Source organism: Motacilla alba, chromosome 1A, assembly GCF_015832195.1.
Source record: "Motacilla alba alba isolate MOTALB_02 chromosome 1A, Motacilla_alba_V1.0_pri, whole genome shotgun sequence".
Taxonomy (NCBI): domain Eukaryota; kingdom Metazoa; phylum Chordata; class Aves; order Passeriformes; family Motacillidae; genus Motacilla; species Motacilla alba.
In genome coordinates, this window is record NC_052031.1 from 66152349 (window position 1) to 66176173 (window position 23825).

General features: G+C 49.2%; 1 protein-coding gene and 1 long non-coding RNA gene across 2 annotated transcripts in view; one reads left to right on the plus strand and one right to left on the minus strand.

Annotated features, from left to right (window-relative positions):
• Nucleotides 1-16731, minus strand: part of SLC6A13 (solute carrier family 6 member 13) — a 31930-nt gene extending 15199 nt beyond the window's left edge. The window contains exons 1-8 of the mRNA XM_038153032.1: nt 16596-16731; nt 16427-16491; nt 14827-15048; nt 9965-10099; nt 8830-8970; nt 8194-8278; nt 5929-6061; nt 1505-1639 (exon numbers count right to left, since the gene is read on the minus strand). Coding sequence (XP_038008960.1) covers nt 1505-1639; nt 5929-6061; nt 8194-8278; nt 8830-8970; nt 9965-10099; nt 14827-15043 — 846 coding nt within the window. The 5' untranslated portion in view covers nt 15044-15048; nt 16427-16491; nt 16596-16731. The remainder of the gene's footprint in view (nt 1-1504; nt 1640-5928; nt 6062-8193; nt 8279-8829; nt 8971-9964; nt 10100-14826; nt 15049-16426; nt 16492-16595) is intronic.
• On the plus strand, nt 16662-22940 carry LOC119707709. The gene is made up of 3 exons (XR_005258820.1): nt 16662-16803; nt 17084-17237; nt 17691-22940. It is a non-coding gene; the product is annotated as an uncharacterized LOC119707709 (long non-coding RNA).
• The last annotated feature ends 885 nt before the right edge of the window (nt 22941-23825 follow it).

Consider the following 23825-nt stretch of genomic DNA (forward strand, 5'->3'; position numbering starts at 1 on the left):
AGAATTGCTGGTAAACAATTCCAGCTCACTGTCCTTTGAGCAAAAATTAATTATGATCAACTTGGTCCCCATGGGCTGGCAAGACTCACACCACATCCCTGCAGCCATACATGTGTGGGGCTTGGGGAACTAACCCTTCCCTCTCTGATGGGAAGACATAAGAGAAGACTCAAGCCCTACTACACGATTCAGTAGGATGGTTAAAACACGCTAGAGGAAGGCAACCATCACTGCCAAATCCTGCTTTTCTCTCTCAGAAGTAAAGCATTCATCAGGGAATGTGGAGTGGGGAGGGAGAAGCAAGTTTTCCTCCCATGGTTCAGCAGAGTTTTCCTCCCCTTGTTCAGAGCCGTCCTCTTACTTTGAAGGGTTGCTCTGCCTTTCTGCCAGCATTTTGGAGGCTGGAAGGAAGATCTGCTTCTGAAGCACAGGCTGCAAGTGAAAAAGTTTGCCAGGACAGACCTAATGAGGACACAGCTAGAACCAACCATGTCACGCCTGAGGTGGCTTAGTTCAGTCCCCTGGGCAACACAGCCACGGTAACAACGGGACTTTTCATAAGAGAAGGAGCACCACTCAAAAATATTATTTCATTTCAGAAGCCTCTTGCACCTCATCAGTGCAAACGGAGACACAGTCACAGCAAACACAGATCTGTTCTCACACCCTTCCATGCTTTTCTGGACCTCCATGTTTATGGAGCAGCTGTCCTACCCACCTCCTGCCATACATCTAGCAGCATTTATGTTCCCATTTGCAAAAGCAATAACAGAGGCAGCACTGGTGCTAGACCAGAAACAGTTAATAGGGTTACCAAGGGTTTTGCTGGCCTATTTTCCAGGCAGGCACCCTTTAATCTCCTTTGGAAACACCTTCACACAAAGGCTGGTACAGTAGCTCAGCTGGAGCCAGGATTTAACATGGAAGAACTTGTCCCAAAGAGATTAAAAGCAGCAGTCGGGCGCTGACCCTCCTGTCAAACAGACAGGAATTTCTCACCAGGGATGGGAAGGAGAGAAAGGCAGCCAGGCCCCAGGGACTGCTGCTGCAGCATGCCATGGCTCCCACCATCCATGCACCTGGCATGCTTCCCAAGGAAGATGGAGCAAATGTGCCAGGAACAGGGCTCATCCCCACAGGCTTCCAGCACAATGCTAAGTGGATCCGCATGCACTGTCTGGTTCCACAGCAGAGGAGCCTCCCCAGCAAAGGGAGGGATAGCTTGCACCACTCATGAGAAAGGATTAAATCCCACTGCCCATACCCCTGAGCAATTCAGACTCAACTCAGACAGGAGAACAGCACTGGAGGGCAAGAGAGCAGGGACTATCAGGAAAGACACCAATATCACAGCTCTGCCTTACAGCCACAGAGGGGCAAAAATGGGGTTAGAAAGTAGGAATTGGAAGAAAGAGAGTAGGAAAACAAAACTGAGAGAGTGAGGGCTGCCAGAGGAATCCATACAAGCACAGCTTAGCCATTCATTCCCCCCCCCACACCTTACCTGAGGGTCTCCAAGGCGACTGATGTCTGGATAAAGGTAAAAGAGGATTCCCTGGGATGCCCCAGGTAAGGAGACTCCCCTGATCAGCAAAACAATCAGCATGACGTATGGGAACGTGGCAGTGAAATATACCACCTGGGAGGAGCAGGAAGAGACAGGTGTGAGAGAGCAGCATGGGCCAGAGCACACAGTGCCAGCCAGTAGCACAGCACTGATCCCCAGGCTGGGAGAGGTGGGCAGGGAACAGGTCAGGCTGCTTTGCTGAGCACCTTGCTGTCTCCTGCGGTAGAAAGAAACATGTTTTAAAATGCACTCAGGAAACTTATGACATGCCATTGCATGTCTGGAGGCAGAGAAAATCTTTCTAGACCTAGAGCAATCCAGACCCTGAGGGTGTCAGCAGGTTGGAGCCAGAGTGGGTCTTCAGAAGCCAGTGGTGTAATATCTACATGCATCAGGGAAGGAGCTGCCCCCAGTATCCATCTTCACATCCCTACTCCAAACAGAGTCTGAGTGACGCACAGTCTCTTCTCCATAGCATTTAGTAGCAAGGGTGAAGGGGTGTGCAGGTAATGCCTTGAGACATGATTGCCACTGAAGAACCACCGGGGACTATGCTGGGGGTCTCCAGAGCTGGAACTGGCAAAGGGGCTGTGCCCAGCCCTTCCCACTGCAGTGACTCACAGCCACTGCCTCTGAGAGACCTTATCATGAGCATTTCAGGCAGAGCAGGGCTGCAAGTCTCAGAATTTCCACTAAGGATGCAGACCCAAAGAGGACCTTGAATGTGGTATTCCCAAAGCTTTGAATAGAGAGACACATAATTCTCTCTCCCAGGATTTTTCCTGGGGAAGGCAGTGAGAAAGCTCAGAGAGAGAAAACAGTTCTTATCTCTATTTGCTGCACCTGGTTTTTGGCACATGTGGAATGTGTTATGGCAAAAGGGATTTCTTAATTGGACTCTGCTGATGGGTGTTTGGACTGATTGACCAATTAGGTCAAAGCTGTGTCATGGCTGTCTGAAAGGGTCACTGGTTTTTCTTTAGTATAGTTTTAGTTTAGTATAGTTTAGTATGGTTTAGAATAGTGTAATATAATATTGCTTAATAAAGCATTTGTTCAGCCTTCTGAATCATGGAATCAAGGCTCTTTATTCCCTGCCTCAATGCACCCTGCATTGATACTTGAACACGTGTTCTCTTGCTTTTTGTATCACTAGCCCCATGAGCATTGCAGACATACTCAGGTAGAGTTAAAACCACTTTCTTCTAGCAAAGGAGCTACATCCCTTGGGGAAAAGCTGGAAACCAGTATCAGATAATCCTTTCAGGGATTCACCTCTGGTAAATGTGACATTCAGTTTGGGGACTACCAGGGTACTTGCAGGACTGTTCAGGCTAACTGCTGTAGCATTCCACAATGACATCACATTACAGTCTGTTTCCCACACAAACTGATATTGGGAGCTCATGCAACCTCCTCAACAATTCAAGCAATGTGATTAATCCTTTTGCATTGCTTCCACACCTTAGAGAATTATTAGCCACCTTGAGAGGAGGTTGTTTATTATCATGCTAGGCCAAAAAAGAAATGTTGCTTCTTCAGTTTTTTTTCCTGTGTGGACGTGCTGAGCGAGGACTTGCATCAGCATGCTTCACCTGAACACTACCCTACAGCTCTTTTCTCAGCTCTGGCAGTTGTGCACTGGAGAGCTCATCTCTGGAGAAAGTGCAAAATATAATTATGTGAAGTAACCCGTTTCTCACACCTGCCCATCCATCCAGAATAAGGTGCTTTAAAATCCTAAAGCCCACCATCTCTTAGCAGGAGTCACAGGCTGTGACTTGTCTTTGATGATTTCTGCAACAGGGGACATCCTACTGGAACAAGCATATTATTTCCCTGGACAGTATGACCACTTCTGCTCTGCCCCTGGGTAAACTTTATGATCTGAGCAGTAATTCAAAACGAGATTTTGTTTCCTGGATCCACTCTGATAGACTCCATCTGAATAAAGCAATGTCCAAAGCACCTGATTCTGTGAGTCCTCCCCTAAGTCTGGACACACACCCTCCAGTCATTCAGTTTTGTATTGTAGGACAGGATTTGAAAGATATCCCATCCTTGAAAAAACCCAGTACTAGGCTATCATCTCTGTCTATGCATTTCATGTGCCCTGCTCTGTGTATCTCAGCAGTCTTGGATAACACTGACAAAGAGATCAGTGAAAAATACCTCCTTGCTGAGGCTCTGCGTTGCCTGAGATACCTGGAGCAGGTTCATCCCAGTCCCTCTGAATCTGCATCCTGAACACTGTAGAAACCAAGGACAGGATCCTTCAGCAGGTAAATTCCCCATAGTCTCGAATTTTCAAGGAGCCTTTGATTTAGAGCTGTACAGAGACAGTAAATCAAATCTGCAGGTCCTGCCAGTTTAACCATCATCACTGTATTTATCACACAACAAAAGTCTTCCTTCAGGAAATAATGGGATGCAAGTCTACACTTTCTCAGCCCATGAAAGCAAGATTAAAAACAAAAATCATAAAAACAACTCATTGTCTTTGAACCTTAGTGCACATTCTTCCAAGATGCCAGGTTGCACATTGGCTTAATCTCTAAATAACATCAGTTTTAGGAGCTCAGGGTGCAAACTGGTACTTGTCTGGCATATGATTTAGATTCATATTTTGGTAACATCCTGTGTGTTTTACAGCCTGTGTGAATTTCTGTGTTAGGTTTTTCACTCCACAGTCACTCACACCTCCACCGAGACCAGAGGCCTGAATTTGGAGAATGTTTTGCTGGATTAATATTGTCAAACTTCTAACAATAGGAACATCTGGATCCAATGAGATATTACTCAGTACTTGGCTCAGACCCAATATTTTTTATTTTTTGGGCATTGTTAGCACTTACATCACTAGGAACCTTGCCGGGATCAGTGTGATTGTTCTGTCACATGCTGGTCAACAAATCCAGGGTTTTATTTGAATCTGATCCACATGCCTCAGCAAAGTGGTTCCATCTGTGACAACCTCCTGCCTGTGGGAGTGCTCCTGGGGTCAAGGCAGTCCCTGTGCAGGAGGAGAGAACCACTGCTGGTCCGGGTAGGGTGATTTCAGCTCAGGGTGTTGACCCTCCACAGGCAAATCCTCAGAATTAAGGAATATTTCTTTCCCAGTGGGGTTATATTCCTACAGCCATCATTTTAGTCAGATTATGAAATACATGGAGGGTTGATAATCCTATGGACACTGTTGCTTCAATGAAAGAAGGTTTCTGTTTTCAAGATCTCACCATCACTAGTACTTTTTGCTAAAACTCACTTGCATTTGGACTGAGAACTTGTATCTAAAATAGATGGAATTTGTTCTTAGGACTTCCCACACTACATTTGCTGTATCTTGGTATCATATTTGCTGTTATTAGACTGCCTCTGTTTTCTTTTACTAGGCCACCACAGCAAGCAGTTGCTCTTTTCTTCTAATTTTACTCCATGGAAACCGGAAAATATCATCCCTGCAAGCTGCTTGATTTCCCTGTCATGTTTCATAATGCCAGACCATTCTGGAAGCAAGAGAAACTGCTAACATCCATGCCATCAACTTGATAGAAATGGGTGCAGCTAAAGTTTACACCCCATCACACATGATGGCTTGTTCAAGACATGCAGAGAAGACACCATTTAGGAAATACACTAAACCTTTTCATTTCCATCTGTTCTTGCTGGCTCCAGACAAATCTAGCTGGGAATGGGGTCAGGAGGCAGTAGCAGAAACTAAGTAATGGGGTCAGTGCAAATCAGAGTGGCACATTCTGTAACAGCATGGAATGGAGCTGGACAGCAACACCCGTTTTTCCCAAAAACATTAAAAGAAATAATTCTGTGGTGACTAGTGTGGGGATAGAAAAAGGACACCTTTACTGCTGGAGAACATGAGCAACTGTAGGAAGAGCTGGGAACAGAAACAGAAAGCATAAAAAGACAACTTCTATAGAGGCAGAGAGGGCTTTGGGGCCATCATGGTTACCTTTTTTTATATCTAATGATTTTGAAGATTTGCCAGCAGAGGCAAAACCATGCTGCTTGCTCATGCTGTGGTAGGAAGGAAGGGAACATGCAGCTACCCCAGACAGAGGAAGACTGCAGGGTCTCCTCAGCCTGTGGATGGAGGGGGACTAGATGGGGATATACACCTTGGAAGTTGATGCTCTGAGATGCCTCTGTGCTCCCATCCTTTCCTACCCAAAAGCACAGAGCCTGGCTCATGCTCCTGCTGCACATTGAGCCCTACAGGCTCCCGCCAGTTTATGCAGACAGTGGTTCCCAGGGGACCTCAAGGACCTCTCTGAACCTGTAAAAGGTGAGTAGAACCAGTGCTGCAACCAAGGGAAGAGGCTTGACCTGAACCAAGGACTCACCTTGCCCGTGGACTTGACCCCTTTCCAAATGCAGAAGTAACAGATGATCCAAGCCAGCAAGAGACACAGAGCCAGCTCCCAGCGGAGACCACCCAGGTGCTGGATGCCATCAGAAATCTTTAGCACTCGCCTCCTGCGTTGCGGGGAGGCAGAGAAACATGCAAGGGTCACTGATGCTGGCCACTAATATTCCCAGCACCAAGCTGGTTCTCACCTCCTCGGTGTCTGATGGCTTTGGGGAGAAAAGCTGTTTTACTAACAAGGTTCAGGTCTGAGCTGAAAGCCTCAGAGAAATTAAGCAGTGCCCTTCTCTGAAAAATACTGCCAATGTGGCAGGTCACGCATGGACACACAAAGTTCACCTCCTTTTCTGACACGCTGCAACCCTCAAAGTCAGGGGTACTGACTACTACTACTGCATCTACTGATGCAGAATCCATCAGGACCAGCCAAGAAGCAATGCTGCCCAATCCCTTCTCCATAGCACACTTATCTCTTTTGAGGCAGCCACATGATTGACCTCAGGACACAGAGCAGCACAGCAGCATCCCATTCTGTGACTAAAACCCAACCACAACCACCATAATCCCCACTGCACAGTCAGAAGAGGCCACCTAGAGCATCCTCTCGCAGCCAGTGTGGAGATAAAATCCTGGGCTATGTGCACCTTGGTACAAATGAGGTCAGATAAAAACAGCCTTTGCATGTCATGTGCGTGTCAAATCTTCCTCATCACTTACAAAACTAAGGACTCATCCTCCTCTGTCTCCTATACCACACAGTTCAACCTGAGTGTAAAACCCCAGGGTGCAGTCCCAGAAACCCAAGCCTCAGACAGGCAGAGAGGGACTTGCACAACACTGGAGCCCAGCAACAAGCAGTGTCCACCCTGCTGCAAAAGACAGCAATTACCCCGAAATAAAGGTGCTGCTGGAGAGCCCTTGTCTCAAGGCACACTGCTGCCCTCACTGCCCCACAGCCGATTGAGGGGGTGAGAGAAGGGCTGGAAAAATCACAGTGCTCTCTCAGACATGCTTTGTCATGTTGCTCTTTGCCTGCTTCTAAGGATGTGGACTCTAACCAGTGCAAAGGGTGCCACTGGACTGGAACTAACTGGGTGCTGTACTGCAGCCAGAAGAGACCTGTGGAGTGTGTGATCAGCCCACTGGCAGGTCAGAGCTCCTCAAAGAAATGCTGGCCTCCTACCTCCCTGCCCAGGGACAGCAGGAACAGATGCTGCAGGCAGTGGAAACAGAAGGAGCGGAAGCAATGGACAGTGGAAATTTCCAGTCCCATGCTGCTTATTCCCCAGTAACACAGGGATGGTGACAGCAGTGGTAGAAACAACAAATTTTCCAGAGTTCAGCCACAGGGAAAGCAGCCTAAGGCAGGCCACCATCTAATCACCTGTGAGCAACAGGCAGAGGGAGAGCACAGGCTCAGGGAGCACACAGAAGACAAAAAAAAATTAAAACTTTGAAGTTTAAAAGCAGTGTCCTTGTGCTGAGCTGAGGAAGCCCTGGCGGTGCTGTGTGTGTGCTCCATCCACCCTTGAGGGTAGGCAGGGACAGAGCCCTCATCCAAACACACAAGGAAAATGCGTGGTGGCAGCTGAGGGGTTACCTGAGCCAGGGCTCAGTGCTTAACTGGGCCTGCTGAGGGTCATCAGGGGTCCTAAGCCAACAGAGCTATGCCTTTGTGACAGACATAAAGCTGTAACTAACACAAGAGGACAAAACAATGAACACAAGGGACCAAATTTCAGTGTGAAGTTACCTGACCCTACCATTTTGTTTCAATTTTTGGTGAGTTTCTCTCCTCAGCATAACTTGCGTATTAGTCACCCTGTGCTGAGAACATCACTCCTTTTTCTGTTTTTGAGATAAGACCAGTGCATGTACAGAAGTCACTGCCCACCATGCCAGAGCCTCCTGGGAACACGCTGGTATCACACAGCAGCACGGATTCAAAGGAAAGAGGTCAGTGAGACCAAAAAGGCCAAAAGGTCCAGAGGGACAGGAACAGAGTATCAGAGAAGGACAAAGTCAGGTGGCTCTGAGCTCCAGAGCAACACCATGGGCGCAGTGAAGTTAACCTTGACTGCCAGGGCTGCCCGGAGAGCCTTCACTCTGACCTGCTCAGCTTCCCCCTTTGTGTCCTCTTCTGGCAAGGGTGGGTTGATAGGATGGGCTACTGCAGTTTGTCCCTTGCCCAGGGAAATGGTATCTGAGAGGGAAGGGGTGTACAGGCCTGTCCTTTACTTACTCCCAGAACTCGATGACTGGGGACGTGGCGTTTTCACTGGTCACGTTGAAGGTTGAGTTCGCCTTCTGAAGCTCCATGCAGTTCCCTGCAGGAAAGGCCCAGGGAAACAAGAACTGTAAGCAGCAGTGCCTGGAATACCAGATGATCTGAAAAATCCCTCCCTGTCCATCCACAGCGTTGAGACTCCCTGACATTGACTCTGGGACAAGTTATAGTCCCGAGGATGCACAAAAAAAAATCCCTTCCATGGAAAGGCTGGCAAGAAATCTAGGACACTTAAGATGATAGCATTTAACTTTTCCTTCCATTGGGTACAGTCCTGATCAGCACTGGGTCTGTGGCTAACACACAGAACAAGATGATTAAAAGATGCCAAGAAGGAGGCCACCCATTTTTTGCTGGAGCCCAGAGCAGGAGTCACCAGGGAGGTCACCACTGCACAGCTCTGGTGCTTCTCTAGCAAAGACTGAGATCAACCAAGCCTCTCCCACAAAAGTGCCAACAGCACTGCAGTGACCCAGCACCCCAAACCTATATCCCACCCACACAGGAGCAAGACACTCTCCCGAGGCTTGGCCCTGGGCAGTTTCCCTCAGTGGGATCTGCTGGAGAACAGGGAGAGGGCTCCACACCCACCTGTGTTCCACTCGTGGTCACAGCTGCCCCAGGGGAGGTCAATGGTGAACGAACTGAAGAGATAAAACAAGGCCCAGGCCAGGACAATGATGTAGTAGAAGTTCAGCAGAATGACGATGACCTGTGAGGCGTAGCCAATTCCTGCAGAAAGCGAGCCCCAAAGGCAGGTGACCCACATGCCAGGGGACAGGAACAGGATTCCCTTTGGGAGCTGCTCACCCAGGGCTTGTGCCTGCTGCTCCACATTTTGAGTGCGCTGCCAGATCCGTGTCAGTGGGGTGGCCACTAGAGCCATCGTCCCTCCCCAAATTCCACTGTGCCACATCAGTGGGCGTCCAGCCAGGGGCCCCCAGGCACCCCTCCTCCTGCTGCCCTGCCACAGCCTTCCCTGGTGAAAGGGTGGCAATGGGAGGGATGCTGGGCAGGGGGTGGACAGCTTATGGTTGGAACACCACCCGAAGGGGCAGAAACATACAATGGTGTGGCACCTGCTGAGTCACATCTCTTCTAACAAAATTAATTTTTTAATAATTTTCACTTTCCCTTTTCATTTTTATTTGGGAAGCTCTTTTATTAACACTGCACACCTTGTCTGGGAGGCAGTGGAGAAGCATCTGAAGGTTTTGGCACATGAGGAGGTGGCAACTGTGACTTTCAGAGAAAGCAATGAAAGTGGCTTGAGGTTGGATAACTGTGATGAAACTGTGCTAGAAACAGAGGATCTGACTACTGACAATTTATTGAGAGAGCTGACACCTTCACCAGTAAGGTTTTACACAACCTGCAAACTCACAGAGATGACAGAGCATCGACTTAAAAAAAAATCCAGCAGCATGCTTTAGGTTCCTCTTGATCACCAGAAGAATTTTCCCCATTTACCTCTTGGAGGACAACCTTGATTGGGCACAAAGCTCCTTGCCAAAGCTTGGCCACGAAGAAGGAAACTGGGATGCAACGTAACAGTGAGAACTGTCGGGTGAAGGTGATCCAAAGGGGCCAGCCAGTGGCCCTCTCAAGCAGGTGGGCAGGGCATGTGTGGAGGTGCATAACAACCCAGGTCGTGGGGACACACATCTCTGCTCATGCCCTCAGGGTCTCCCCAGCTCCCCATGCCCTCCCAGCTCCCTCCACTCACCTTCAAAGAGGGGGCAGATCCTGCGCCAGGCCGTCACCCCTCCCTGGCTCGTGTACTGCCCCAGCGCCGTCTCCAGGAAGAACACTGGGATCCCACAGGTGAAGAGGAAGATGAGGTAGGGGATGAAGAAGGCACCTGGCAGATTCAAGTGGCAGAGAGAAAAATAAGCCCCATGAGGGGACTGAGGTCAGGCTGCCTCTAGCCAGTCACCAGGCAGGCTCCTCCTGAGTGGGTCAGCCTGGAGATTGGAAGATCACAGACAGGATGCCAGGGGAAAAAAATTTTCCTCACATTTCATCTTCTGGAGCGATGTGATTACATGAATAATTCAATATGTACAAAGAATGGAGAAGAAAGTTGTGAATAGCTGTATGGAAATACAGAAGAACACTCTTCTGTGAAGATGTTCCAACTTTTAATCAGGTTGGTGGCTCCTTTCACATTGATTATTGTGACTGAATAAGCTGACAAACCCATGGATGCCACTACCAAGGCTCTGAGGAGCACATGGAGACTGACACTTTTGCCCGGTTTGTGGGGCGCTCAATCATTTGCTTGGCAAAAAGCAGCAGACATGCAAAGGAAGAGCAAGCAGTGCAGGTAAGTATGCACCTCAGAGCAGCAGCCAGGGCTGCCCTCCTGTTCCAGCCCTGTCACGAAACAGGCAGGAAGAGATTAAATGCTTCAGGCTTTTGATTACCCCAGGCTAATGTTAATTGCAGTGATGGCCTTTACCCCACAGAGCACAGGAGGCAGCCCCACAAGATGGTGCATGCACATCATGTGCCACTCAGACATCATGTGCCACTGGAGCTGCTCTAGCTGTGCTGAAAGGCAGAGAGCACAGGTCAGGAAAGAGGTGGGCTCGAGCAGAGAGCAGCATCTTGGCTGTGGTGGGCTCAGAGGGCATGCAGGGTCAGAGGTGGCAACCCAGCCAGGCACTGACTGTGGTTTCCCTGCACAGCCTTCTCCCTGCCCGTGTGATGCTAACTGCCTTTGGGCTCAGCTCAGTGGGGGCGTATGGGAAATCACAATCCTGGTGCACAAGAGAACTCAAAACCCAGGAGATTTCATTAAGAAGCTTAGCTAGCATGCAGGGGCTGGGAAAGGGAAGGGGCACTTTGGGGGCTGGCTGGGATTCCCACCCTGTGCTCATCTCAGCCAGGTACAGAGCACAGCCCCCCCTTCTTGCAAAAAAAAAAGCGTGAGCAACACAGACAGGGAAGGCACCTTGGCAGCTCCCTGTGGACAAAGAGGAGCTGAAAGGGGTGCTGGCTTAATGGCTTGACTGCATGAGCTTAGAGGTCTTTTCTGATCTCAGTGATTCTGTGATACCTGGCAGCCCTGCAGGAGCAATGCACATCTGCCCAAATGCTGTAAACAAAAACTGGTGAAGGCAAACGGCAGGGAAATGGTTGTGTTAACACCCTCCTCTCAACTCCCAACTTGCACAAAATTGTATCATCATGAAAGTCAAGCCTGTTTCCAAGAAAGCTTATTGTCATATAGAAGTTTGTATCTAACTAAACTCCAGGAGAGGTCTCTGAGGCAGCAAATCAAGCTTTCCAGCCCAGTTTTCCCTTATTTGCAGCCTGCAGTCTGGCCTGTCCCCTAACCTGTGGTATCTCAAGTTTCAGGAAGGTTTCAGGAGGGCCCTGACATGTAGGCTGTGAAATAGCACAGAATTATGGTGGAGAAAAGGAAAAATTTGTAGAGATGTGTCTCTGCAATCTGCCCTAATCCCCTCACATCCCAGGTGGGGACATTTTTGAGCTGAGCAACAGACCTCAGTGAGAGCTGACTGGGATGATGAATCTTGGGCACTGTGTAATTAACACTGTCAGTATTATTTAGCTAAAGATATGTATAAAGACATTTATTCTAGCTCTGTATAACCTTGAGTAGTTGTCTGCAAGAAATTTATCATTTTAAGCAACTTTCCCAACTGCCAGGAACAGAGGCTTGTTTGTAGGGTATTTTAGGGGAAAACTCTCCCAGCTGAGGCCTGAGCTCTGGCCAAACCCTGGCCCCTGCTGCTCAGGCCATGTGCCATCAGATCCAGGTGTTTCCGTGCTAAAAATAGTATCAAGTCACTTGGACTTATTGATTTGGGCCTGAACCCACTTTTGGGGCAAATTTGGAGACCTCAGCTACAGGTGGACACACTGTGTAGGATTTTCCCAGTTGCTGGGAAGGGTTCTCCAGGTCCTCACTACGAAACAGGGCTCCCCAGGGACTGTGGACTCTGGATGATGGTACAAGTATTCAGGCAATTGGTGATGTATCTTTCTCAATCCCTATCCTATCTCTCATCTAGTAATGATTGGGTGCCTCACCTTGCTTCCTCTTGCTTGCTGCTAAAGCCGAGTGTGTAGTTTTATTGAATGTATCATTTCACTTTTGTGTTGCCTTTATATTCATGGTCAAATGAGACCATTCTTTCTGTCGGTGTCTGTGGTCTCTAAGATTGCCCCCATCAATTGGCACAGCAGGGGACACAGGCAGAAATTACTCTATAGCCATCCCCAGTGTCCTCTCCATCTCATTTTCAGCAGTGGGGGGCCTTGGGACTGGCAGGTGTGGGGAGCTGGGGAGGGGGTGCAGAGCTGGCAGCCACTGTTTCCCAATCAGCAGGGCCAGCCTGCCCTGGGCCTTTCACTGCAGGTGAAAGCAAGAGCAAACAGGCACACAAAGAACAATTTTTTGCTTTTCTTTGTTATTTTTCTCTACTGTGTAGGGCTTTGGTATCATGCATTGAGCATTAAATGTTTAAGGGACCTCTCTTCCTTTGTTATGTGAAAATATCCCTGAAGAAAGGAAGAGTGACTGGCTCTTTAAATAACTCGGATTTTGCAGATACCATTTCTGGAAGAGGCTCATATTTAGGCAAAGCAAGAGCTGCCAGCAGTTATCACCACTGCCTGCACACAGTTCAGAAGGAAGAGAGAGTCATCCAGCAGTGCAGAACTACCTCAGACTGATGGCAGTGCTGGCACAAGAATTAATGGTTGTAGGCTGGCTGAGATTGACCTGGAGCTGGAAATTAGATAAAGGCCCTGCACCTTTATAGAATGGGAGAAGCAAGTGCCTGGACCAGCATTTCTAAGGGAGTATAAGGCAAAACCTCTGGGAAGTTTTAAAATTCAACTTGAGGTGTTAGAAGGGTTTTGATACAGTGCTCTCTGTGGTAGGCTGGGTTCCATGGGGCAGGAGGGAGCCTTGTGCCCTGCACCACCTCATCACACTGCTCTGCCCCAGGAGAAATCTTACAGAAACTGTCTCCTCACCATGCAAGAGTCTTGTGCACCATCCTTGCTCTGACCTCATGGAAAGGGGGCCAGAGATGAAAAATCTGCCTGGGACTTCAGATTCCTCACAGCCTCTAGTGCTTCACAGGACTTTGCTTCAGGCCCATTTCTCCAGGGAAGAAAGGCTGAGAAATCCCTTTGAGTCTTGCCTCTGCTGCTCACACAGGAGCTCCCCTCTCCCCAGAGCACTCCCTGAGCTCTCCCCTGGCACCCAGGGCAAGGGGTGCCTGGACAGGATTCCAGGTCCTGCTCCCATCCAAGGAAAGTTGCAGCAGTAGGACCAGACACAACCCAATAAGCAGCCAAGAAGCATTTCCCATAGAAAAAGAACATGCAGAAAAAAATCTCCTTTTTAAACAGGGAAAGAGACTGCCTGATCACCTGGTGAAAAGAAACAAGCACTGAAGAAAGCACGGCGTGAAAGTAGCTAAACAGTGTTTAATCCTCTTTTATGCCACTGGGATGAAAGCAGTTTAGTGAGGCCCATGAGACTACTGCAAGCTCAAGCCAGGGGATTTCAGCCCCGGGTCCTCAGTGCTCACTCCCTGCCAGCTCCCAGCCAAGCACCACTTCCCTTCTCCCCTTCTGGAGGGCCCAATTAGGAACTAATCAGAGAGCAGCTCCCTCTCTCTACAGGTCTCTGAGCCAAAGTCGAGAAAAACTTTGTGTTTTCATTTTTTATAGTTTTCTCTTTTAAAAGGCAGCCACAAACTGTGGAAGCCTGCAGCAACCCTCCACCTGCAGAGCAAACCCACGTCTGCTGCCAAGGCACAGCACAGCCTGGCCTGGGGGTGGATGGCTGAGCACAGCCTGAGCAGCACTGGAGTGCCAGCAGCAGCACCCTGCTTCCCTGCCTCCGCATCAGCCACGTCCACCCACACTCCCACAGTCCTTCCGTGGGGATCAGAGGCAGGGTTCCCCTCTCCCACACCTTACAGCTCTGGTAGATGCCAAGGGAGTGGGGCAGGAGTGGTGTTGTACCCTGAGGCAGGAGAAACCCCTTCACTCTGCCCTGTCCCTGCCACCTGCCTCCAGGAGCCAGCCCTCCAAGGACATGCACAGGAGCAAGACCTGTATTCAAGAACTCCTGGGAGTCCCCTGAGTTCCCTCTCACAGAGCCTGCAAAGACACCGGGGCCCTGTGGCCTCTCAGAGCACTCCCTGCTCTCCCACCAGGACCCGCCATCCGATTTGCCCAGGATGCCTGGCTCTCCTCAAGGAAGCGATGCCTGAGGTGAGACACACGGCTCAGAAAGCTGAGTTCCCTCCCTGCTCTTCCAGCCTTCCCTCTGCATAGAGCCACCCACTTCACCAGCAGGAGCAGAGCTCCATTCATCTCAGGGAAACACAGCCACAGCCATCGGAAACCCCGGGATATTGCTGCTGTTATCCGTGTCCCATTGGGTTCAAAACAAGCCCCTGGTCGGGGCCCAGGTGGCAGTACCATGTTGTCAGGTTGGCGCCTTCTCTTCAGACTCACGACTTGGGCACAGCTGAGGAGCTGGGAGGGATTGTGGAGTGGTGCTGGTGACCAGGTGGCCCTGGCTGCTCTTACCTCCGCCGTTCTTGTAGCAGAGGTAGGGGAAGCGCCAGACATTTCCCAGGCCAATGATCTCCCCAGCCACAGACAGGACGTACTCCAGCTTGTTGTTCCATTGACCACGCTCCAGGGTCTGCTCCTCCTCCTCTTCTTCCTCCTTCTCCTTTTCCATGCCAGGGTGTGTGGGCACCATTTCACCATTGCTGACAGCACCGGGGACTCTGTAATCCATCCCACCTTCGAAAAGAGTTTCCTTCATTACATTCAGCACCAGCCATGCAAAGATGCAGAAATTTAGACCATGCAAGAGAGGGGCAAGGACATGCACATACACATCTCAAACTGTTCTTCCCTTTCTCCTCACACAGATCCCTGCTGGTGCTAAGAGTGCACATGCATTTCCACTAATGAGTTCAAAAGTAGTCCTTGAAAGCCGCTATTAGCTTCATTACTTTAAATTGCCTCATCTGAAAACAGTCCTGTCTCTGGAAGCCCATCCTCTAAGCCCAGTGTTACACTGAAGAGCCAGCAGCTCAGGCTGGAGCTCCCACTGTGTCAGGTGTGGGAAACAGACTTAGGGCTGGAGGGGGATGACAGCAGGATCAAATACTTGACAAGGTATTTTATAAGGGTTTCTCTTCTGTTGCCTTGGCCTGGTTTTACAGAGCATGTGACGGATGCCACAAAGCACACAGAAGTCCTAGACACGGGAAGAGAACAAACTGAAATGATAGGAAAGCAAATTTATCCTTTTGATGGCAGCAACTGTTGCTGACAATCTTCAAGGCTACATGAAAAGGTGATTTTCAGAATGGTGCTATCCTTCTAACAGCTCAGGATAAACTGAGCAGAAATCATTGGCATTTGGGATCTTGCCTTTCTCAAGGTCTGCCCTTCCAAACATCTGTCCATTTCCTGCAAAGCTTCCCACAGTACTGCTCTCAGATCCTTTGGCACATCTCTGAATACATCTGTGCTAAGAGAAGATCAGCAGAGAGCAGGTGGGCACCACTTCCCTGTCCCACGTTCCCCCAGGAACCTCCAAGAGGACACCATTTGGAAGGATCACGGAGGGTTGAGCCTGTTCCTTGCAGGCAAGATGCCCCGCTGGCTGCCAAGTTCTACAGCAGAAAGGGTGACGATTGTGCTTCTTACCAATGCCTGGTGTCAAAGCTGGGATTGCTGAGCACCTCGTGCCAAGGAGGGACCTTCTCCCGCACAGTGCCAGCCCTCAAGCCGGCTCCATGCCCTGCAGAGCGTGCTCCCCCAGCCCCAGCCTTACGCTGACATTTATTCATCCCTGCCGGGAGGGCAAGAAAAGGCTCTGGCAGCAAATGAACCTCTCCCCTATCCAGGGAAGAGCTAAAAAAGGGCAAATCAGCGCTTCAACCTCTCCCCTCCCCCTGCTTAGTCCCTCTATGAAACACCTGGGGACACGAAGAGGGCTAAGAAACACTGGCAAGCGTTTGACAGCGGCCGAAGGGAAGGGCTGGGAGGACCCCGCCACGCTAGAAAATTATTAAACAGGCAGAAAATGCTCCGTGACCTCTCAGCCCCGGCAGGGTGAGGGGCACAGGGGGAGCAGGGCAGAAGCAAGCGGGGGCAGAGGTGTTACCTTGCGGACGGCGCTGTCGGGGCGCGGGCGACGGGAGAGGCGAAGGCAGGACGGAAAGGTGCTGGCTATTTAAAGTGTGGAAAGAAAAAAATTCAGCGGTGGTGTAATCCTAGACTTCGCCCAACCCACATTCCTTCCCCCACCCCCCCAGGGCCGGACAAAAACCTACACATGACTGATTTCACGGCCGGTGCGAAGGGGCTCGTTGCCCCCGCCCTGAGCGCGGCTCCCGCTGCCCCCGCCGGGCTCCGTCCCGGGCCGGGCTCCCGCTCCGCTCCGCCTCCCTGCCCGGCTCTGTGCCCCGGGAAAGGGGAGCTCACCGCTCGCAGGTGCCTCCGCAGCGCTGCCCGAGGCAGTCGAGACCTGCTGGGGAAGAGGTAAGAGACAAAAGGTGAATTCCCGGTGAGTTGCCTCCCGTCGCTGCTCCTTGGCGGGGAGGTCACGGGCACAGGGCAAGGTCCTGCATGGCAGCCTGACCGCAGCTCCCAGGACTGTGCTGTGGCCAGGAGCAGTGGCAGGCAGAAAAGCTGGAAATAAACTCAGCTAAGCGCTCTGCTGCTTCTTACCAAGAGCCCAAAACAGCCCCATTCAGAAATCCGGCAGGTTGCAAACTCTCCTCCCTCACGCACGGGGATCTTTGCCGCTGGTCTTTTCCAGAAGCAGCGCTGCCCCAGCCCAGGACACCACTGTGGAAACTGCGATGGGAACAGACAATCAAGCAGAAGATGAAAAGTTTCATAGCAAGGAGACGAGCAGCCCGTTCCGCACACCCGGCACTGGGCTGTGAAATGAGCGGTTCTTGCTCCAGAAGGTCTGGGGATTACAGCAGGGAATGGTGACGTTGTTTAGAGGCCATGAAAGAGGCAAACAGAACAGGATATTATTCATGGTGGTTATGTTACAACTTTGATGGTCCAGGGATGTACATGAGGCAAGGTTTTGAAATATTTTTATTACATCTGTTGATAAATGTCTGAGGCAAGAGAGAACAGGGAAGAAAATAATGCTTCTGGGGTCAGTGTCCTTGTGTGAGGTGTGTAAAGGGGAGCAAAATGTGTACAGGCAGTCTGAGAAGGTAGAAGGAGAGCAATGGGAAAGAACCAGCAAGCACTGTGGCTTCACCACATGAATCTGTGGTAAATCCTCACAGCACCAGACTTCCTGCAGGAGAAACAGAAATGGAAGAAGTGGAAGAGAGGCAGGGAGAGGTAAGGAGTTAAGACAACCAAGGAGAGATTGAATGTGCAACAACTCCTCATTTCAGGAACAGATGCCTTGGTTGAAAAGAGGGTGACAACAAAGGTCCAGGAAAAAGCAAGACAGAGAAGATGAATATCATCTCACAATGTAACAACTAATGTCATTTGATGAAAAATTCAGATTTAAAATAAATTTAAATACCTTTTCCTCACATTGAGCATGGTTAATTAAACATGGTACCCGTGGCCATTACCACAGAATATTGTTTGGAAAGGAAACAGGCAAATCCACACAGAGCTGCTCCTCTTCTGCAGCAATTGAACACGGTGGTCCAAATAAAACATCTCCACTCCTCAAATCAGTGATTCTTGAAAACCAGGGAAGAGGTTCTCTTCCAGAAGAGAAATTATGCAATATGGTGAGAAACAGAAAATATCCCGTTTGGTGCAGAAACCATCTCAAAGTGCAGCTGTTAAATAGGGTAAGAATGCAGGGATTAAAAACAACAGTAAAGACAAATAATCTTCCCTTGTGCAACAGACTGGTGTAAGGAGAGAGATTAAGGAAATATTTCTCTAGATTTTCAAACTATATTTCCAATTTCAAATGATTGCATTCATCAGCACCGCTGCAGGAATATCCCTCAGTAAGCACAATTACTGCAGCACAGAGATAGCAATAATCCTATCAACAAGACAACGAGTTAATTGGCAGGAGCTAATAGACTATGATAGGAAAATGTGCAATCAATTACAGACTATTTGACTTGCACCCCGTGTGATAAGACTGTTGAACACAACAATAACCCGAAAATGAAAACAAATGTTCACTGTAAACATAAGCAGCGAGGGGAGATGTTAAATCTACAAGTGCAAAAGCAAGCTGGAAAATCCCGAGCAAAGCATATTTAAAGTAAAGCATCACTTTACACATATTCTGGAGTGAACTAAGAAAAACTCCATATGGTTCTGGGAGATGTTACTTGAAAGACTGATTTTTTTTTTTTTAATTTTTCTTACAGAAAATAGAGAAAAAACCAACAATGCCATAAAGGATCAGTTAAGACTACAGAAAATAAAATATACTTTCAATACATATTTTTGAAATGGTAGAAGGCAAAGAAATTGAGAGGGACTTGAACTGACCCATTAAATGCAATGAAAAATTTAAAGGGAAAAATGCTAAGGACGAAAACTCAGTCTCTAAGATTTTGAGTGTAATTGTAACCGAGGCAAGGGGAAGAATAGGGACAGTCAGAAACAAAGCTTTACCAAACAGGTCTGCAAGAAACAAATAAGAGAAATGGGAAAAATCTTTAAAAAAAAACTTTTTTTAAAGATCTTTAAAAAAAATATATTAAAAAGGAACAAACCTAGGTAATATACATGCTGTAGTAACAGGAAAACAACTTCATCCAGAGATCTACCAAGATAACAACATTTTAAATTATTTGGATAGATACACACACACATATGAAGAAGGAGAACGCCAGGTAAGAGCTGTTGAAGCAGTGTGTGCCACCTGGAATCATGCAAGCTGAACCCCCCCGGGCAGCTGCAGAGCACCTTCCAGTGCCACAAGTGTTGGCAAGTGGCAGCACTGATGCTGGCACCTGTCCCACAGCATCCCTCTCATGCCAACCCCCCGGATGGCACCAGGTGGTACTCCGTGGGTGGCATCCCCTGGAAAGGGTGTGAAGTGAGAGGCTGCCTGCTCAGTAAACTCCTCTGAGCACAGGGCTGGTGATGGCAGCAGCCAAACTCCCCCCAGCCCCATCCCAGGCTGGCTGTCACCCACCGCTTATGGGGACAGTCCCTGCTGGAGCAAAGGCTCCGGAGCAGGTCCTGCAGCAGCCTCCAGATGCAGGCAAGCTGCCAAGCACTGAGCAGCTGTGCCAGCTGTGCAGCTGGGGCACAGCTGGCTTAAACACATCTCCCCAACACCCATTTTGGAGAAGAGCGAGAGCTCTGGACCAGGGGGGTCACTGTCAGAGTGCCTTACACCTCAGGCAGGAAAAGAGCTGGAAAATCCTAAAGGCTATGGATCCATGCTGCGTTTCGCTCCTATCTTTGTCTTTACCTTAGAACATTTGCCAAGATTTCTGCCTGCAGCTTGATCCCAGTCTTCCAGCAGCAGCTGTGGCTGTGCTAGCAGGGAAGTGCTTACAGCCCAAAGAAAGCAAAAGTGGAACAAAAGCCTCTAGAGATAAAATGGTCCTTTGACTTTGTCTGGGACAGATGTGCATGAGAACTGGCCTCAGCCCACCCCAGGACTGCTGACACTTCATGCTCTGGTAACAACTACAGAACCTACTCCCAGCTCTGGTCTTGCTTCACATTTGTGTCCAGCTGGGCAGGGATTGTGTTGGAAGTGTTGGATTTCTCTCCTCCAAAGCACCAAACCACCCCCAGCCACCTGGAAAGGTAGTTCAAACCTAAAAAGAGAAGGGTTTCAAAAAGCACCTACTGAGAGGAATGAGGAGGAGAAAAGAGGAGAGGGAAATGTTTACAGGGAGACAAGCACAACCTCTTACTGCTGTGCAAGCAGCAGCTACTTTAAAATGAATTATGGCCCAAACCACCAAAGTCTTTTCAGGAGAGTGGCCTGGGCACAACTGCTGCTGCTTCACATTCCCAACACGGAAAACCATCAGCCACATCTGGCCTTTGCTGAGCACTGAGAGCATCCGTGGCCCCCTCTGCTCCTCTGTCACTCAGGACAAACTGCCTGTCGTCTGTCCTCAGGACAAACTGCCTCCACGTGTGTTGAGGCAGTGCAATCTTGTGAGCCACTTCCAGGAACACCATTGGCCATTTTATCATCTGGGAACCAAAGGCCAGAGCAAACACAATGCATTTCCTCCATCTGATAACCACCCTGCTACTGGCCTGTTCAGCCTGAAAAATGTTGTTTAGCTTAAAGCAACCATAGCTGTAGTGAGCAAAATGGTCACAAATATGCACAGAAGGAGGATAATTAGAGGCTGACACTGGCTGGCACGTTACAGGAACTGCTCAGCAGAGAAAGAACCCAATGTAAGCACAAAGGATTGACTCCTGCTGGAGCCACCAAACTCTGTCCCAGATAGGCACACACATTTTGAAACTACAGTCGCAGAAGCAAAAATCCAGGCCTGCAGTTCCTGCATGACAGAAGATCCTGCAGCAGGCTTTCAAACCAGAGACAGCCTCCCTAGTGAATAACTGCTTCCAAAAATGGCTTGAAGAACCAGAATCCTGGGCTGGGAGAACCCTGTCCTCACAGGACAGCTGCAGAGCAGCAGAGGCCTCACTTCTGTGCCCAGGTTTGTGTGGGAGATCGTCTGTGTGGACACTGTGCTCTGGAGATACACAGGTGACATTTCTGCATGAGCCAGAGCTCAGGGACTGCTCAGAGCGTGGGCGGGCCTGCTCAGAGTGCTGGAAAACCTGCTCCTGGGGATGTCACTGCCACAGCCCCTGCTCCTCTGCGGGCAGGAGCCAGGGGCAGTGCTTACAGTGCTTGGTGTGTGGGTGACAGTGTGCTGGTTTGTCCCTCTCTATGACCAGGGCAGAGGAGGAGACAAAAGAACAGTGCCCCTAGACATGCTCTGGGTGCTACAGGAATTCCCAGCAGCAGCAGAGCTGCAGATTCCTGTCACCACTCCCCTGGCTGTGCCCAGTGCCAGCAGTTTCCCCCAGAGCAGGGTGAAAGCAGCAGGTGCTCCTTGGGGGTGCACTTGGCTGTCAGGAGCACCAACCCCAGGACTAAAGCAGGAACACACAGTTCTGCATGCACAGTCACAGTGCAGCAGGAGCGCAGCAGGCAGATGTGCATCTCACCTCTGCTTTGACTGCCTAGTACTCTGTCCCCATTAAACACTGGCCCTTTGCACACGTGAGCAAGGAAAGGGGCTTTTCTGCTCAGAATTAAAAAGTTTCCTAATTTCTTTACAGGCAAAATGAAAGCACTGCAAGGTTGTGTCCTGAGAAGCACATAAGTATAGATATCTGTATGTGTATTTATAAAAAAATAAAACACAATGTACTATAAGCAGGAGCTGAGTAGCAAGCAAAGACTCCTGAGCCTGAAGACTTCATTTTTTTTAGCATCTCCTTCTACTTTCCCCTCAACTCCATCAGGTACCACCAGTTCTCAGGCCTCTTTTCTATTCCCACTTTACCAGCAACCTGAACAAACCCTTGCAGAGGAACGGTGGGAACAGAGCCTGAACACATTTTAGGGAGAGGGCAGAAGTCACTGCTCTTCCAGAATCTAGTCATGGGCTTCCTGATGTGGAAGTTGATGGTTGCATCAAGAATTTAAAACTCACCAGTTTGAAGTTGCAGCCAAGGAAACAAGTGGAGGGCGTTTTCATATCAAGAACCATTTCCCAAAGGAAATCACAATTCCAGCAGTGGTGTGAGAGGCACAGGATGAGCAGATTGATTAGGGACAGGGTCGACTGAGGGATAGAAAGGGAGCTGTATACTGGAACCACTTATGGTCTTTCCTTAGGCTCTGCACTTCCTACCCCTTTGAGGTGAAGATGTCAGTCTGAAAGCACCTGCCTGCAGGAAGAACAGCATCAAAGCCACTGACAGGGCAGGGATTTGCATGTCCCTGCATCCTTTCTGTCTGCAAGGGGGATGTTCTGGCAGGAAAAAGGAAAAGCTCTTCTCAGAGGTTAGACAGGGCTGTACTTTACTGGTTCCTGAGAGAAAGCCCATAATCTGCTTTTAAACAAGCAAGATTTGGGCAGTGATCTCAGAGCATCTATTCATACTTACTTGAACACTCTAAAAAGTAAAGGAAAAAAAGGATACTTGGTAATTCACGACTACTGGGCTGGTAACTACCCAGAACACAAAGTTTCCATTCAGGGAGCAATCCAACACTCAGCTAGTCATTGGCTGACAGAGTGAGAGGTCTTCAGAAATTTCTCAAAAACCAAGTTTTCTAAGCAAAAGTTGACAAAGTGAAAACTTGGGCATTCAAAAAATGGTCAAAAAGAAATAAAATTTGAGTTCAGTTTTTTCAGCTTCCAAAAATCAGAATTACAGCAGATTTTTTAAAAAAACCTTGCACTGCCAGAAGATGTTCTCTCTAAAAACACCACAGCCCTTGTCTGAGCACAAGGACTGAGTGAGAGCCACCAGCTCCTGGCCACTGCTCAGCAGCAGCAGTTTGTCTCTTGTTTTGCACCTCTGGTCACCAGTGGAGGAGGAAGCAGAGGTAGCTGTGCTGCAAGGCTTCTCCTCTAACCTGCCCTGCCGAGGTCCCTGCAGGCAGGGAAAAGGGGCTGCACTGCCCAGCACTCATCCCCTGCGCCGGCTCTGTGCCTGCTGGGGCCCTGAGACATAACATGAGCACGACCTAGAGCCTTCACTCAGCTTCCCAGGTGGATGGAATTCTGCCTGCAGCAAGAACCACAAACCTTCACACCATGGCTGATCCCCTGCCTACAAGTCATTCCTGTTCTGGTAGTCAGTTGCAACACACAGCACCAGGTCTCTTTCAGGCTTATTCATTTTTCCTCAAAGAAAAAGAAAAATTTAAAAAATAAAAAAGTAATCTGCTGGTTTTGATAGCTTAAGGCAATCTTATTTTTCTGTTGATGAGTGCCAGAGATGAAAAAGTTCAGCTTCAAAAGAGATGCAGCTGCTGGCTGCAGAAAGCTGAGCCTTCCAGCCAAGAGGAGGAGTGGCAGTGGAGCAGGGAAGCAGGGAAGGGGTGCCCAGGCACGAGGGACAGAGGCTTTAGCAGAGGCACACGGATTTGGTCTGGTTGGGCTGACTCGCTGCACCCACACTAAAAGGAGAAGGTGGCTTGAAAGCCCTTTTGAGGGAACAAAAGGGCTCATGAGCTTCACTCTTTGCCATTTTTGACCATCAAATTCCAAGTCACCCTTTTGCCACCATGAATTCAAACAGTGATGCTCGGGGGGGTGATCAGATCAAGAGGTCACATGGAGAAATACCCAAACACAAGTGTTCCCACCATGAACATTAATTACTTCCCTTCAGCCAGAGAGGCTCACAGCATCACAGCTTTTTGACAAGGACACTTCGTTCCTGATCCCTGCAAGCTAACGCAGAGGGCCAGGCACTGCTTGCCAACCATCTGACAAGTGCTGAGAAAGGGGTTTCATTAAGTCTGTCACAGCCCAAATACAAAGCTTTCATGGTGATCAGGGAAGGAAATAGGAAAAAAAAGAAAA